Source organism: Nanorana parkeri, unplaced genomic scaffold (assembly GCF_000935625.1).
Source record: "Nanorana parkeri isolate BGI_ZX_2015 unplaced genomic scaffold, ASM93562v1 scaffold359, whole genome shotgun sequence".
Classification (NCBI taxonomy): Eukaryota; Metazoa; Chordata; class Amphibia; order Anura; family Dicroglossidae; genus Nanorana; species Nanorana parkeri.
In genome coordinates this window covers 56,806-73,600 of record NW_017306627.1, presented here as the reverse complement: position 1 = coordinate 73,600, position 16,795 = coordinate 56,806, and the positions used below count along the sequence as shown (strand labels likewise).

The window sequence follows — 16,795 nt, the reverse complement described above, 5'->3', positions numbered from 1 at the left end:
AGTGAATGTGACATTTACTGAACATTTACTGCAGGTGGATAAATCACTAATTTGAAACACATGCACCTAAAGGTGGCCATACACCTTACAACCATCGCACAACCTTGGTTGTGCGATGGTTGTAAGGTGATTAAAAGATTGTACGACCTGCCCTTCTTGGACAGGCATATCGTACTTGCGATCATTGCAAGTCCTCCCCGCTGAGGGGAGGGCTTACAGATGATTGCAATGGTGAGCGGGCAGTGTGTGCTTGGGCACCTCGGGCCGTGCGGCTTTCGTCTTGCGATCGAGCTACCAACCTGACGAAAAGCGTACGATTTTCGCCGGGTTTTCTAGCGTGCTCATAATACAAAAATCGTGCAACCGTACAGTAAATGTGGTCGCATGCTGCCCATACACCTTACGATTATCGTACGATCACGGGATCAAACGGTATGTACGATAATCGTCAGATGTATGGGCAGCTTAATGCCTGGTTCACACCATAGCGTTTTTCTAAAACACAAAAATCAATACATTCCTATGGGGCTCATTCATACCTGCACGTTCGTACCTGTGTGCAAAAACGCAGAACGCTGCAAAAGTACATGCGTCTATTAAAAATTGGACATTTTTGTCCGTGTTTACGAGGTGTGAATGGAGCCAAAAAGCTACACCTGCAGTGTACTTATTTACAGTTTTTATATACACATATTTATAACTATCATTCTATAATTGGTCCGTATATAAGGACCCCAACTTATTCTTCAGTTACAAAGCAGGCTTGTTTCCAAAAGAAAGAAAGGTGTTCTTTAAAAAATGCTTTGTAATTTGTTTGCATTGCTACAAAAACAAACGAACAAACAGAATGAAAACGAAAAGTTTAAATGAATAAAGAATAGCATAAATAATAGCTACAAGGAGGAAGAAAGGGAGAGGTTGATTAAGGGTAAGTGTTACGGAGTTAAATAGGTGCAATATTTGTTAAAGAATATACATTTATTAAGAAATTTGTGTGCTTTATTTAAAGAAGAGGCTGCTCACACAACAAATTAACACTCAATGAATAAGCTGAGGCTATGTTCGTTTTAAATACCCAATTATGCTATAAAAAAAACTTTTTTTTTTTAACATTTGCCTCACTTATGATTGGATATTCAGAATGCACACAGCTTCACCCTATTTCCTATAATTTCCTTTGCTAGGTGAAAAGCCCCTAACCGTTTGGTAAATCAACTTACCATGTGCAGATCAATAGAAAGACCTTGGGCTATGTTCACACCATGTCCGGACCAGATCTGGAACAAATCTGCAAACGCAGTGCATTTTGCCGCCTTTTTACGATGATTTTACTGCGTTCCGGCTTTTTTTTTTAGCTTCAAATTGGCTTTCAGGTGCAGTCCAGTGCGTACTGTGTATTTTGTACGCGTTTTTGACATGTTTTGCATGTTCCAGTAGACATTCAGTATTTTTTCGGCCTGGAACGGAAAGCACTGCAAAGGTGTGAACTGTAGGCCAGAAATCACATAGGGATGCATTTTTGGTCCAGGAGCTAACTCTTCTGGTCTGGACAGAATCTGGACATCTTGTGAACAGGCGCTCAGACCTGAGATAGCTCACAAGAGAAATAAATTAAATGGTGGTTTAGGTTGCACTGACCTTTTCAGGTTATGGTCCGTGTGACCATTACATTTTAATTGTGTGTTTTTGTAGGATTAGTACAGCCATAGATAGCGAACAATACAACCAATATATAGCTATGACTGCATAAGTCATGTGTCACAAACAAGAGATATGTAAGTAGCACTCATGTGCAACGGCATTCCTTGATGTGGTGTAGATATCTTTAGGTATGCCTAAAAAAATTATCTGTAAGATCTTTCAGAAAACTCACTCTCAAGGCAACCCTCTTGATGGAGGTTTGAACTTTTTGCTGCACTGACCAAGATATAAGATGAGTCTACCAATGCGCAGCCAGCCCGCTAACTCAATGTCATGTCATATGGGTTATATGACTTTCAGCACTACTTCTAGATGAGAAATTAGCCATATATTTCTCCTGCTGAGCTCCATCAAGTCAGAACGCAAATGAAAAAAGATAATTCTCTCCTGTCCTCTGAGCATTGGTCAATTTCCTAAAACTGCATGCAGCAATTTTGGAAACTATCACCATTCATTTAAATGTTGATGCAGACCAGCAGGAGAGAGAAATAAGCTCTGTCATATTGCCTTAGTGTACCTGTACAGCAGGAAATAAACCTGGTGTCTCTATGGCAGATTCTGTTGTAATGTGAAGGACAATTATTAAACTTTAAAAATCAAGAAGCTGTTCAGACACAACATTAAAATATCCCTATAATGACTAGGTACACCACCATCTTAGCACATGCCATCTAAGGCTCCATTCACACCAGGGTGGATGCGTTTCAGCGCAGCTTCCATGCAAATTTTAAAAGGGCATTTTTAACCGCGTTTCAGCTCTGAAAATCTATATGGAATTCGCCCTGATCAGCGCGAAAAAATTGCTCAGGGAGCATTTTGGGTGGCAGGCGATTCGGTTCGTGTGGAGCCACATGAACGCATGAAGGTCCCCATAAGATTGTATGGGGTTGTTCATGTCGGCGGTTCAGCGCTGACAAATCCGCGCGATCAAGCTGCCCTGGTGTGAACGGGTCCTGATGCTTGATTGTATATCGGTTTCATCTATAATTATTGATCCACAATGATAATTGCCTGTGCGCCATGTACACTTAAATATCCTTGACAACTAAACATAATAAGCACCTACATGAAGAAAACACCCTTTTTTGAGGTTTGAATACTACTTTAAAAGTGTAAGTCTGACCTAAGCTTTTGTTTTAGTTTTGGTTGGAGTACAGAAGTGTTAGTGCCTCTGGCAAGTTTGTCATTTTCCTCTGTGTTCGGGTCATAAAGATTGAAGTGAAAGGAAATTTCCTAAATGGGGACACAGCTGGTACTAAAAACCTTGAAAAGGTCCTATTCCTTCTTCCTTTATAATTCTTTACTGAACAGATTTCCATTCACTTCCTGTACCATTTTATATGACGAGGGGGCAGGAAAAAAATTATCCAAAAAGGGGCACAGACAGTAAGATTTGCCTGGCATTCCACTTTAATAATGGAAAGAAATTGTTATACATTTATTTTTTTACCATGTAAGATTAGAGTGGGGTACCTCTGTCAGGAAATTACTGTTACCCAGGGCTCTGCTGGGGAGTTTTTCCCTCACTTAATGTCACAGTGACAACAGTTTCACCAGACAGGAAGTGACACAAGAGACACAAACACAAATGAGAAACTAACCCTCCCCTAATTTACCTTTAAAGCATTTTTGGTTCTCTGCTTTTCTGTTGGAAAACATCGTTTACTTACCGTCTGGTTAAACAGTTTTCACCGGACCAGTGAGAGTAAAACTTCCTAACAGAGCCCCATAGTAAAAACCTGATAGGGGTTCTACTAATTCCCATGCCATCCAAACTTAAAAAAGTAGACTTACACTTTAAAACATTTAAACATCATTTAAGTTTGCATTAATAAAAAGAGAGTCTAACATTTATTAAAGCAGCCTTTTAATTTTGTAATGGTGTCCAAATAAACAGTATGCATAAATAAGTATGCTGATCAACAGTTCCAAGTTTTATTTTACATTAAATGTAACATTTATCTAAATGTAACAAAAGTGTTGAGATTCAATATATATCAGAGCTAAGGAAGCATTTTCTTCCCAAATTATTAAATATTACATTTGTATTAAAAAAGGAGTGAGTTTTGTTTTCCTCAAGGGTCCAATGTGGCACAGGAGCAATTGGTATTTTGTGTGGTGTCTTTTTTTGGTGCTCGAATCATATATTTTTTTTTTCTTTTTCCTCTTCAGCAGTTGCGTATAAAATACAGAGAGTCACAGACACAATTAACTAAAAAATAAATAAAAGATATACAAAACAGTTACAGTTATTGACACCACGGATCAATGTACCAACTGCATTCCTCAGCCCCGGATGAACAGGCCAAATAGCTTATAAATATTAGGATTAGAAACCATAGAACATATTCAACATGTTACAACTACTCACAGAATACAAGTCACATATCATGCGATAGCCAGTGTTTAAAAAAAAAAAAAAAGGAAAGTAAAAGCATAACTAAGCTCTATAAAACATTAAAATACCTATTCAACACAGTGTATTCTACGAAGTTTGGTTAAAAAAAAGACTGTAAACATTGTTACCTTTAGCTCATGCCTTGGGTGTTCATTACATTTTTGATGTTACTTTCATATCGTAAACCTCATAAAGGCCTGAGCCTGTGTTCCATAGGAGCAACCATTTGTGGGGATACATTAAATATTGCATCCGCCATTTTGTTAGTTTCAACTACGCAGATTCATAATACGTTCTATGTCATACTGCTAAGCAAACTGTATTTTAAGATCCAGACTTCAAAGTGCCTGGCTGAATCAGTTTGGCAGCTTAAGTTATTTTTACAAACTGTATTAACATCAAAAAAGTTATAAACATTGAACTGCCCTTAGTTAACTAACCTTTCCAAATTGTGTGGCTGGACCCCAACGCTCTCACAATTGGGACACTTGAAGAGTCAAATGACTAATTTACAACCATGCGAAAGAAAATACACAGGAATGGAGGACTGCATTTACAGGAAAAGAAATATAAAAAAAAATAATAATAACAAAAGCTATATCAGTCCATTGCTGCCAGCGCTGATGCTTTGCAAGTACAACAGACAAACAACAAGGCTAAACTATAAAATGTCAAAAAATAAGGCCTCTGAAATAAATATTTCCATTCTTTAAAAAAAGATATAATAAAAATGTACATCACATGGTCAATGTAAGTATAAAAAATAAACAAGAAAAAACACTGAGGCTACACCATCCGGGATGAAGCGTCTGAAGTGAAGTGTCCGAGGTTTTGCTTCTGTCGACGTCCCCTGTTGTTTTTCGGACATTTCCTGCAATATAATAGTAAACTTTAGTTTGTGAACACATAATATTATTCTAAGAAGTTTAAGCAAGGAGCACCATAAAGTGGAGGCTTTAGTACACAACCATCCATCAAACCTACTTTGTCTCGCTCTCAATTGAAGGAAAAAAGTGTATGTCGAGGCAAAAACTCTTTTTTTTTTATGCACAGAGTGGGGAAGGATTAAAGCCCCTGTTTGGTTTTTACTGCTAGTTAGGTCTCCATTAAGGTGCCCATACACTCTACAACCCTCGCAAGACTTTTGTCTTGCGAGGGTTGTAAAGTACTTAAAAAAACGTACGATCTGCCCATCTTGGACAGGCAGATCGTACTAGCGATCATCGCAAGCCCGCCCCCCTGAGGGGCGGGCTTGCAATGACTGCAATGAGGGGCAGGCTTGCGGGGACAGCAAACGGGCACACCGGCCCGTTCGTCAGTTGTCGAACAAGCAGGCCACTAACTCGCCGAGAATCGTACGATTCCCGGCGGGTTTTCCAGCCTGCTTGTTCGATGGAAAACGTGCCACCGTACAGTAGAAACGGTCGCACGCCTTCCATACACTGCACGATTCTCGTACGATCGCGGGATTTCCCGCGATTCTCGTACGAGAATCGTGCAGTGTATGGGCACCTTTAGAGAGATTTTCCCTCCTGATAACAGTTTAAACAGACAGGAAGAAAAAAAAAAACTAATTAATTAACAGGAAAATCTGCAAAAGTTTTTATTTCTATCAGTGTTTTTGTTGGACAGTACCGTTCACTTCCTGTTTGGTAAAACACTGGACAGAAAGTGAGGATACATCTCTCTAATAGATGGCTGAACAGCAAAAAAAAACAACCAAATAAACAGGGTTTTAATATAATCCTTTCTCTATCTAAAATCAAAGCTGGCCATACACTGGTAGATTTTCTTACAACCACTCCTTGAAGCATATTAACATTCTATTTTAAAATGAATGGAGTTTGCTGAACGAAAACCCCATTCACTGTTAGAATTTTGTTTAAGAAATCCCTTCATCACTAAGGCTGAAAACAATTGTTGATTTGAAGGGGGCGTGCCCCAGAAACGCATAAACCCGTGGAATACTTGGGGGCAGAGGACGCTGGTGCAACATATCCTTTCCAGTTTGTCTCTGTTAGAGATTTTAAGTTCCCATCGTGTAATACATGCTTTTATTCTACAGATGTTTTGTAAGTGTGATTTATCATTAAACTACAGTTTTACACTATGGAGGCGCCCTTTTTCGTTTTGTATTTCTGCTTCCCCTTGTACCACTGTGTAGCAAACTCCTCTGACAGTGATCTAGAAAATGCAGATTACTGAAAACTGGAAATTGGTTTGAAAGTATTAAACTGACAACTGGAGACAAATTCTCAAGGACATCTTCCAGAAAGCTCGGAAGCTTCTAGAGTTCTAATATGCAAACTTAAACTTCAGTTCCTAAAGTTTATCTTGGGCCTGCTACCTAAAGCTGGCCATACACCTCACAGCAAGTAGTTTTAATGATGGTTGAAAAAGTGCAACAGATTCCCCCATCTACGCTAAAGTTTTTGGGATGGAGGAATCTCCCGCTGGGCCAAACTTCAGTATCTTGCTAGTCGGCCCCGCTGGCTGTCAAAATACCTGATGAATCTGATTGGATGCAGGCATCGTTCAGATATTTTGAGAGCCAGCGGGGCCGACTAGCAAGACACTGAAGCTTGGCTCAGTGGGAGAAAATCTATAGGTGAATGGCCAGCTTAAGACTTCCTGCCAGCTGATAAAGCCAGTTATGAGTGTGGGCCAAGGAGACTCGGAGATTGACTTCAAGGAGATTCGGAGACTCCCAGAGTGCTCTGAAAGTACCTGATGGAAAGTTCAGGCAACTCTAAGCGTCTACATTTTTTACCAGCTACCATTCTATATATTTTTTATAATATATTTAAAAATGAAACCTATGGCTAGAACCACAACCTTCATTAAGTGTAGCCACCTCCCTGTGTCTGTATATACAGCTTTTTTTTTTTCAAACCACCCAGCTTACTCTTCCTGGTCCCTCTGTGGCCTGCCTTTTCCTGCTCTCCTTGCCTCCTTATCACAATCTGTAGCTAATAGGGAGGTGAAAAGGGCTCGAATATACATGGACAAAAGACCATTTTATTGTAGGTCACGTGAGTTAGTGAAATTAATAAATATTAGCAAAGAACCCTGTTTAAACTTTCTGCTGAGCTGCATTAGGCCAATACGAAAATAAGAGGATCACTTGATAAAGTTTCAGTTGGACCTTTTGTAAATACATGAAATGAATCCAAATTATGCAAACATCTTCTTCCACTTCAGATCTATGGTAACTTTAAGCTAGATAATATGTAATATATCCGCATAAGTAATCTCTAAGGACTGCATGTGAGCTATGAAGCTGATTTTTACAGGGTATGATTTTAGCCACTGAAGTGGCTAATGTATGTGTGTACAAGCTTACGCATGTTGCTGAGTAGTTAATCTCTGGGAACAGCTGCTTTAAACTATTCGTTGCTCATTTGCTATGATGCATCTTGTGTTTACTGCTTTGCCATGTACATTTGGATGAATAGCATACACTGCTTTTGTGAATTTACTAACCCAAATGGCAAATCCATAGCCAAAGATAAAGTGTATAGTTTATATATGTTCAGATATATATAGGTAAAGACTTGGAAACTCTGCAACCTATGTTGCCCAACCAATCACAAATTTGGATACCTCAGCAAGTGTTTGTTGCCCATGATGAGACCTCATGATGGCCTCCCCCCATTCCAGGATAAGATGGGGTCACTGAAAGCCTTCCTATACAGTAGGAATGTGCACAGAAGAGTTTATAACATGATGATGTATTCTAGGCATGCACAATGATTTCATCACTAGTCCTGTGTTGTTGTATCAGGGGCCACATATGGTAATGTATGTACTCGCTGGTATTCTTGTAACTACATTAATAAACAGGGGGATGTTTTACATTAGCACTGCACTTAGGCATTTTATATATACGAGCCGTTAGGTGTGAAATCATGATATGCTTATCTCCGAAAACCAGAAAAATACCCCTATTATAACATACCTTGTTATGCACATGACAATAGCAACGATAATGGCAATCTGCACGGCTCCAATGATGGCTGCTATAAGAACATGAGTGAGCTTTTGTCTGCTTGGCACCACATAAAGAATGTTGAAATCTGTCTTATCACAGTATTGGCCTGTGTATCCTGAGTCACACCTGTGAAAAAGGAGCAAAACAGTCATGGCTACATATTAATAGGAAAAGATTACAGTCTTCACTTTTAGTTTCCTCTCCTGGAAAGGTAATAATGCAAAAGTGCAAAAATATTTGAAATCCTGAAAGATCTACCTGCTGCCACAGAATATTATTCTCTGTTTTAAATCATCAGGGGCTCCACATTTATTTTCCAAAAACGTTCAGCATCACTGCCTTAGCCAAAATAAGGAAACATTGTATTTTCTCTTTATTTATTTTTTACTTTATCACTTGTTTATTTTTATTTATTTGTTTTTTTACTTTTTAAAAATTTTAGTGTTGACATGGAGCAGAGCGGAGAATGGACGTTCTCCGCTCTGCTCCCCCTGAACTACTTTGAAGTGATCCAGGGGACCCCCGAAAACCACGGCAGGGAGAGAGGCAGCCGGCGGAGAGAAGGACCATTGGGCTGGTGGACGGACTTGCAGGCTGCATACAAGTGATCACTGGTACTAAATTATCAGAGGCTTCCCCTCTGTACATTTAGCCCTGTTTGCCTGAAGCAGGGATAAATGTTGAAAAAACTACCCATACAGTGCCTGGAACTGTCTGTGCAGGGTGTCGGGTGATACAAATTTGACACCCCTGCCTAGGCTCATGTCCCACCAGAGGGGCATCTGCGGCACAAGTGCTATAGGTTCCCCGCCGCTGCGCTAGAGGACCCAATACAGTCATGAGCAAGTCCTTATAAATATATCTATCATAGCTATAATGTGAACATATAAATGCATCACCCAGGCTGCATATATTAAGTATATAAAAAAGTCTCTATACGTTACTATGAATTGAAGGGGAATCCTGATGTATTGGTGACATTGGGGAAAACTAGGGTAAATAATGGATGACACAGTTCACACAATGAAAATGATGTTAGTCACAGACCCCATAACAATCACAGACTCATAAAAGGAATGTACTGTACACTGTGTTTATATAAGTTGTGTTTATGTAATCCATTTGGTTTTTACATTTGTATGGATCATGATGATCACAGGACATCATTGATCTTTTCAATGTATTATTAAATAAGTCTTTTAAATCAAACCTATGTCAGTAAACACATGAAACATACAAAAACTCAGTTTTATTAGCTGTTTTAGGGTTATATAGGTTCTCATGTGTAGAATTCTTGCAAAGATAACTTAACTTAGGCAAATATAAATATTAATGATTATTTATGAGGTTGTATAGAAGATTCTCTTTGTGAGACTTGCATCAGAAGGCACAGTAATTACTTCCCAACAATCACTGGAAAACTGTTCTGTGAGCAGATTAATCAAAATTTGACATTCTTTTTGGCAATCATGGGTGCTACGTCCTCGGACTAAAGAGGAGAGGGACCTTCCGGCTTGTTATAAGTGCTCAGTTCAAAAGCCTGCATCTCTGATGGTATGGGGGTGCATTAGTGTGTATGGAATGGGCAGCTTGCACATCTGGAAAAGCAACATCAGTTCTGAAAGATATATCCAGGTTTTAGAGCAGCATACGCTCCCATCCATAAAATGTATTTTTCAGGGAAGGCCTTGTATATTACATCCGGACAATTCTAAACTGCATACTGCATCTATGACAACAGCATGGCTTCGTAGTAGAAGAGTCTGGATGCTTAACTGCCCTGCCTGCAGTCCAGACTTTTCGCCAATTGACAATTTGGCGCATCTTGAAACGAAAAATACAACAAGAAGACCCAGGATTGTTGAGCAGTTCGAATCCGATATCAGGCCAGAATGGCACAACATTCCTCTCCCAAAACTCCAGCAACTGGTCTCCCCAGCTCTGAGGCGTTTACAAAGTGTTGGTAAAAGAAGGGGAGATGCTACACCCTGATAAACATGGCCCTGTCCCAACTTTTTTTGAAACGTCATCAATTTCAAAATTCCTTATTTTTTTTCTTAAAATGGTAAATTCTCTCAGCTCAAACATTTCATGTTTTCTATTGTGAATAAAATATGGGTTTATGAGATGTGCAGATCAATGCATTCTGTATTTATGTAGATTTTACACAGCATCCCAACTTCTTTGGAATTGGGGTTATAGTTCTACGTAGTCGGTTACTATAGTATACAGTAGCTTAGTATAAAATGATAGTTATAGTTTCTCATACTGTATCTGAGAAAGATTGGTAGCAATTTACCACCAGAATTCCTAGTTTTAAACAATTGCCTTGGCCAAGCCAAATGATGCAGTCATGTTGCCAAAGATATACAGGAGGGAATTTATCAAAACTGGAGCAGACAAAATCTGGAGCAGCTGTGAACGTCAAATAATCAGCTTCCCTCTTTCATTTTTAAATCTTAACTGAACAAACTGAAGAGAGAAGCTGATTGGTTGCCAGGGGCAACTGCATCAGATTTTGATAAATTCCCTTCACAGTAACTTCAAAAATGCTGAATTAACATATAATTGAAAATGACATGCATATGATATAACACCTGCCACGCGTTGCTCCAAGCATAGCCAGAACAGCAGAACTTAGATGTAGATCTAGGCTCATTGCAAGCCTCAATATAGTCAAATGGAGAAAAAGGGAAGATCACACTGTATTCACTAAAAAGTCTGTATCTTTTTCCAGATTAGCAAAGGACACAAGATAAAAGTCTGAGGTATTTCCTGCTGTTCTCAGTGCTTTGTCACAGACCCCCAATTGAGAGTGACACCTGTGTTATAGCCTTGTGGAAAGACCACAATTGAGAGTGACACTTGTGTTATAGCCTGGTGAAAAGGTGTAGAGACCCAAACTACTACAAGCAGTTCTTGAAATGGAAGCTTATACTGTTAGAACAAGCCAGTGAGTAATTCAATATACAAATGCCTACTCCAATCAAAAAATATCAGTTTTGTATAGAGCTTACCTTATTTACCTTAAATCTATTTCTAAAGTATTCTAAATGTATCAGATTTGTCAGAACACAAGGGCAACAAACCTCAAATAACATAACTTCTAGATGATACCACATGAAATCTGAAACTTCCCTCATATGGTTGTCAAAATTCCACAACACAGTCAGTAACAACTGACTGTGCTTCCTTTACCCAACTTGACCTTGCCTGCACTAGTCATTAAACCCTACTGTTTGGTACCTTGAATTACTGATTCATTTGCGAGACATCTGAAACCTTTTATGCTTCTCTCTGTTCCTAAGATCCTCAATATGCTACTGTGATTATGCAACAATTACATGATATATGGCTCTATATATAGTACAGTGCATAGTGTGCTTGAAATATAAGTAACTAGACATTTATACGTGTTGCTTATGAGAACAAGTAAATCTTAATATTCAGGTAAATAGTTTCTAATATATCTGTTCATTTTACTAAATTCTCACATATTTCTCACATAATGGAAATTATTTTACTGTTAAATACAGAGTATAAATGCCAGCTATCTGATGTTAGAATTTCAATGGACAGTCTGGAATATCTAAAGATGTTACCACACTAGATAAAAAACTGTATCTGAGACTGTACCTGCTCTATGATGAGCTAATGTATCATTGAGGTCAGTTCTGGCTTGGCATGATGGCATCTTCGTCTTACCTGCGTACATGCAAAACCAAGTTATGTAACCTTCCCTAGGGTCACAGGGAACTAGGGTCAAAACTAGGGTCATGTTAAAGCTTACCAAATACATGTTCATGGGTTTTCTAATCACTTTAGTACAATAGGGCTGAATTTTGCAGTGGGCCACCAAAGCCATGCCCTAAGGCAGGGGTGTCAAACTAAATTTAATCCTGGGCCGCATTATCATTATGGTTTCCCTCAAAGGTATCTGTAAGACTATGGAAATGTATCTAATCTTTATCATAATTGCCTCTGCATTCGATTATCACTGGTTTTAGTAATAACTTAATACCTAGATCTGAAAGTAGAAGTCTAGGAAATGGCCTGGTGGGCTGGATTCGGCCCCTGGGTCTTGAGTTTGACACATGTGCCCTAAGGCATCACGACAGGTGTGGACGCTTGTCCAGCACTTTTCCTGCAACCCTTTTTGCCAAAGCTATGTATTTATAGGCTCCAAGATCCTTTAACCAAACAACTACTTGATCAACCCCTTAGTAGGCATTATTAGAGGTGTCATGCTGCCAATAATGCTGCAAATGCAGTGCCCATGCTTTCCTAAGTGATCCCCCTATCCCTGGCGTACAGTGTCAATCCAGTACTGACTATGTGTCTGCGAAAAGGTATCTGGTTGTTTGTGGACCATATGGTGGATTCAGATTGTGTCAGTACATAATTAATGCTCTCTCTGCAGACATGTTACTAGTTGTGATTTAGTACATTCAGTTTTAATTCAACTTCTATAAGTATGATCATAACCTTGCAATTTGTAATACTGTAGTTCTTGATAAATTCGTTTTGGTGCTTTATATGTTGGGGAAGGGGAGGTGACACAATATGGGGGTGGTGGTATTAGGTATCCTGCCTAGTGGAGAAAAAAAATATATAAATCTAGCCCTGGCCATTAGTGGGACCAATATAACATTTAGTTGGGAAATGAGACTTCTAAATCTGGAATTTTAGAGCAGCACCTGGTTACTGCAAATAATACACATGAAAACTCTTCATTTTTTATATCTGCATTTACTTCTACTCTTTAAATTTACATTAATCAATCAATTCACTTTAAAGAGGAGACATTTTTCTTTCAGGCAGGTCCCATATTTTCACGGTGGATGAAATGCCAACCATTTTAAGACCTTTGTTTTCCCAGGCTTCTTTGCTGTGATCTGTTGAAAAGCTCAGAGGAAATGCCATCTTTGATTGAAAAGTTACTTTGTGTTCAAGAGTTGCTCCAGCATAGCCACAAGCTTGAGAACACTCCATGTAAACCTTTAAATCGTTGTAGAAATGCAAATCTAAAAACATTAAAAATATCTTAAGGATAGTTGGTTGTTTCTTTCAACAGTTGACACGGTTCCTCTTCAAATGCTCTTATGCAGGTGGTGGGGGAAGAGGGAGCGAGTGCGAGAAGCATACACAACCTGACAGGTGACAGGATGGTAGGCTGTGGGGGGTCTTAAGTGGAGACAGGTCTGCTTTACGGGCTTTCACATTTTTCCAACTCTTCACTTTTTTTTACTTAGCTAAGTGCATCTTACAGATAACTACTGGGGAAAGTTTATGTTCTAGGAAAGACGTGAGTGACAGTCTATATATTATTTTGAGATGAAGTGGAAAAGTCAAATGAAAATCGGAAAAAATTGATTGAAAGCAAGCTCATGTTTATTTCAAATGCATTTTTATTAGAAACATCATAGTCTGAATTATTTATCACCACTTCCAGAGACAGTATATTTATTTAGATATTTTGGCTGTGTATTAAATGTATTTTATAGTACATCTTAATCAAAACAGCCCCTTTAGAAATGAAAGTTAAGGCTTACCAGGTCTGGGATGCTCTACCCTGAAGGCCCTTTTTTTTTACTGCTAAAGGAATGCAAATAGATTTATTTCTATAACTTATATTAAAATGACAATATCATACAGTGGTGTTTTTTTTTTATCAGGCTATGAGATAAGAACAATGCAAAATTCAATTTTGGTAGGGCTTTTTTTTTTCTAACTTGCAAATATTGCGGGAATTTACTGGAGCAGACAAAATCTTGTGCATGGCAACCAATCAGCTTCTAGCTTTCATTTCAAAGCTTAGAGAACTATGACCAAACCTTTTTTGGCCGTAGTTCTCTTTAGGGTTTACAGGACATTTACTAATGTGACCCAAAACTCAGCATATAGTGAATAAAAGTGCACTAACTAAATTACTGCGTTTTAGTACGTTACAACTGACTACTGTAAAGGCCATTTTTTAAAAAACATGCAAAAGATGTAGCAAACAGGATTTTTCAGAAACGCAACAGACTGTTCTGTAATGCAATACTAGGGCCGTCTTTAATATTGATTGGACCCCGGGCAAACATGCAATATTGCCCACTATATGCTGACAGAGCAGAGCCACGCTGCAGCTGGGATGGATCCAAAAAATATTGTCCAGATCCACCCCACCACCTGATTGACAGCTGACTCTACCTCTCTAGAGGTTGTGTCCGCCCCATCCATCCCTCCAGTCAGCGTTGGAGGATCAGAGAGGGGAGGGGGGTATTCCTGCGAGGAGCCGTGACCGACAGTCACCGCTCTCTGCAGAGAGAGTGAGTGCAGGAACTGAGTGATCAGCGGTATATGATCGCTCAGTTCTCGATCAAGAGAGCCAACCTGCGGTAGCTTCAGTAACTAGGGGAAGAGCGCATTTCACTCTCCCCATAATTCTACTTTCATGGTAAATGTGGATAATTCGCCACCTACCACTTCCACTGCATAGAATAGCAACAATAATAATAATGACACCTGAGCATGTCCCCTGGTGTCTATTATTATTATGCCCCCCCCCCGTGTCATTATTATTATGTCCCCTGGTGTCATTATTATTATGTCCCCCTGGTGTCATTATTATTATGTCCCCCTGGTGTCATTATAATTATTATGTCCCCTGGTGTTATTATCCCCGGACATAACAATAATGACACCAGGGGATGGACATAACAATAATGACACCAGGGGATGGACATAACAATAATGACACCAGGGGATGGACATAACAATAATGACACCAGGGGATGGACATAACAATAATGACACCAGGGGATGGACATAACAATAATGACACCAGGGGATGGACATAACAATAATGACACCAGGGGATGGACATAACAATAATGACACCAGGGGATGGACATAACAATAATGACACTGGGGACGGACATAACAATAATGACACCAGGGGACGGAGATAACAATCATGACACGGGGGGACATAATAATAATGACACCAGGGGGACATAATAATAATAATGACACTGGGGGGACATAATAATAATGACATGGGGGGGACATAATAATGCCACCAGGGGGACATGCTCAGGTGTCATTATTATTTTTATACAGCATTACATCATAGCCCAGCAGTGCCACACCTAAGCCGACCACCCCGCGTCCCCTTTCTCCCCCCCACCCAATAGAAGCCCAACCCAGCAGTCATGTGCACTCACCGTGGACAGGGGGAGGATGAGACTGCAGCCATGGAGGGAGGAGGGCAGGACCATGTAGCCTGGTGTGCAAAATCGATCTTCCTCCTCTACTGAGTGGGAGGTGACATCCCGGGCTGCAGAGATCTTTGCTGCACATAGGGAGTGGGACAGGAGGCTGCTGCCCTCTAGCGTCGGAAAGCGGTAGTGCACACTAGACGGCTGGTACAGAAACGTTTCAAACTTTCACCAGCTCTAGTTTATGGGGTGCAGAGCCCCACAACAATGCCTTAAAGTGCCCCTTTTCCCTGCCTTGAAGACGGCCCTGTGCAATACACTGATATGAAGAACTTCATAGACTATAATGGAAACTATTATCTTTTGAGGGCACTGTGAATGTGCATTTTACAGCAGGTAAAACACAATACTGTGAATGGGCTGCAAGGACCTGTGTCGTCCAGCTTCTGACTTTGACCAGTAGGCACTTGCATTTTTCTTTTTACATCAGTTTAAGGCACTTCTGATATCATTCACAATTCATTGGCAGGTGTATTTGACCTGCAGTTCATCTCCTTTGTCCTGTATCTTACCTGCTTCCCACAGACATGCATAGGGAGAGAAGCAGCTCAATTGCAAGCTAAAGCCCACAGCACAAGCAGGGCTGGATTTCACACAAGGCCAGCCAAGGTCGGGCCTTGGGGCAGCAGGGAGTAGAGGGGCAGCAGGGATGTGGAATTCCTATCTCTCGATGCCCGGGACATGCAGTTCTGGGCGCCGTGCGGGTAGTTGTTTTCTACATTTAGCCCTGCTTTGGGCAAGCAGAGCTAAATGTACAGCAGGGAAGTCGCCGCTTGTTTTGTACAAGTGATATCGGCGGTGCCATCGAGGTCACTTGCATGTAGCCTGCAGGTCTGCCATTCTCCATGGGGGGTTTGGCAGGTAGGGGGGCGCATTGGGGAACCTGGCCTTGGGGCAGCAGAGAGAGTAAATCTGGCCCTGAGCACAAGTCCTAACTCTGTTCAAATCTCATGAAGCAACATTACATCTAAATCGAAGGGGAGTAATCAGTTCAGTTTTATCTGACACAGTGAACGGTAAAAACTCTATTTAAAAATAAAACTAAATTAAGAAGGTTCCTGATATATATGCAAATTATTCATATTTACTGTGCATTCTAAATGGCAATGTTTTTATATTGTGCAGATGCCGCAATAGGTCTCTTTAAGCTTTACAATGGTGAAATAAAGCCTGCATAAAATCGTCCATGTCAAAAATCAAATACGAATGATTTTACCATGCAGTTTTATTCCACTAAATAAAAGTAAGTGCTGTATATCTGGTGCATGTTTTCTTTGGAATGATGGACTGTTCAGAGCAGCAGTGAGATGTGAAAAGTGATTACTTCTAGAGCAACTGGCATTGTGGATTATACCCTTTAAAAAACATATCTGCAGGTACAGATCTCAAAATCTGACAACCATGAAACTTGAACGAGGTGTCCAAGCGAGAAGAGAGGTA

At 39.9% G+C, this 16,795-nt stretch overlaps 1 protein-coding gene across 1 annotated transcript in view; it reads right to left on the bottom strand.

Annotated features, from left to right (window-relative positions):
* Positions 1 to 3,565: 3,565 nt before the first annotated feature.
* Positions 3,566 to 16,795, bottom strand: part of TMEFF1 (transmembrane protein with EGF like and two follistatin like domains 1) — a 60,422-nt gene continuing 47,192 nt past the window's right edge. Inside the window, exons 6-7 of the mRNA XM_018558792.1 lie at positions 8,058 to 8,216; positions 3,566 to 4,970 (exon numbers count right to left, since the gene is read on the bottom strand). Of these exons, the coding sequence (XP_018414294.1) occupies positions 4,886 to 4,970; positions 8,058 to 8,216 (244 nt within the window). The 3' untranslated portion in view covers positions 3,566 to 4,885. The remainder of the gene's footprint in view (positions 4,971 to 8,057; positions 8,217 to 16,795) is intronic.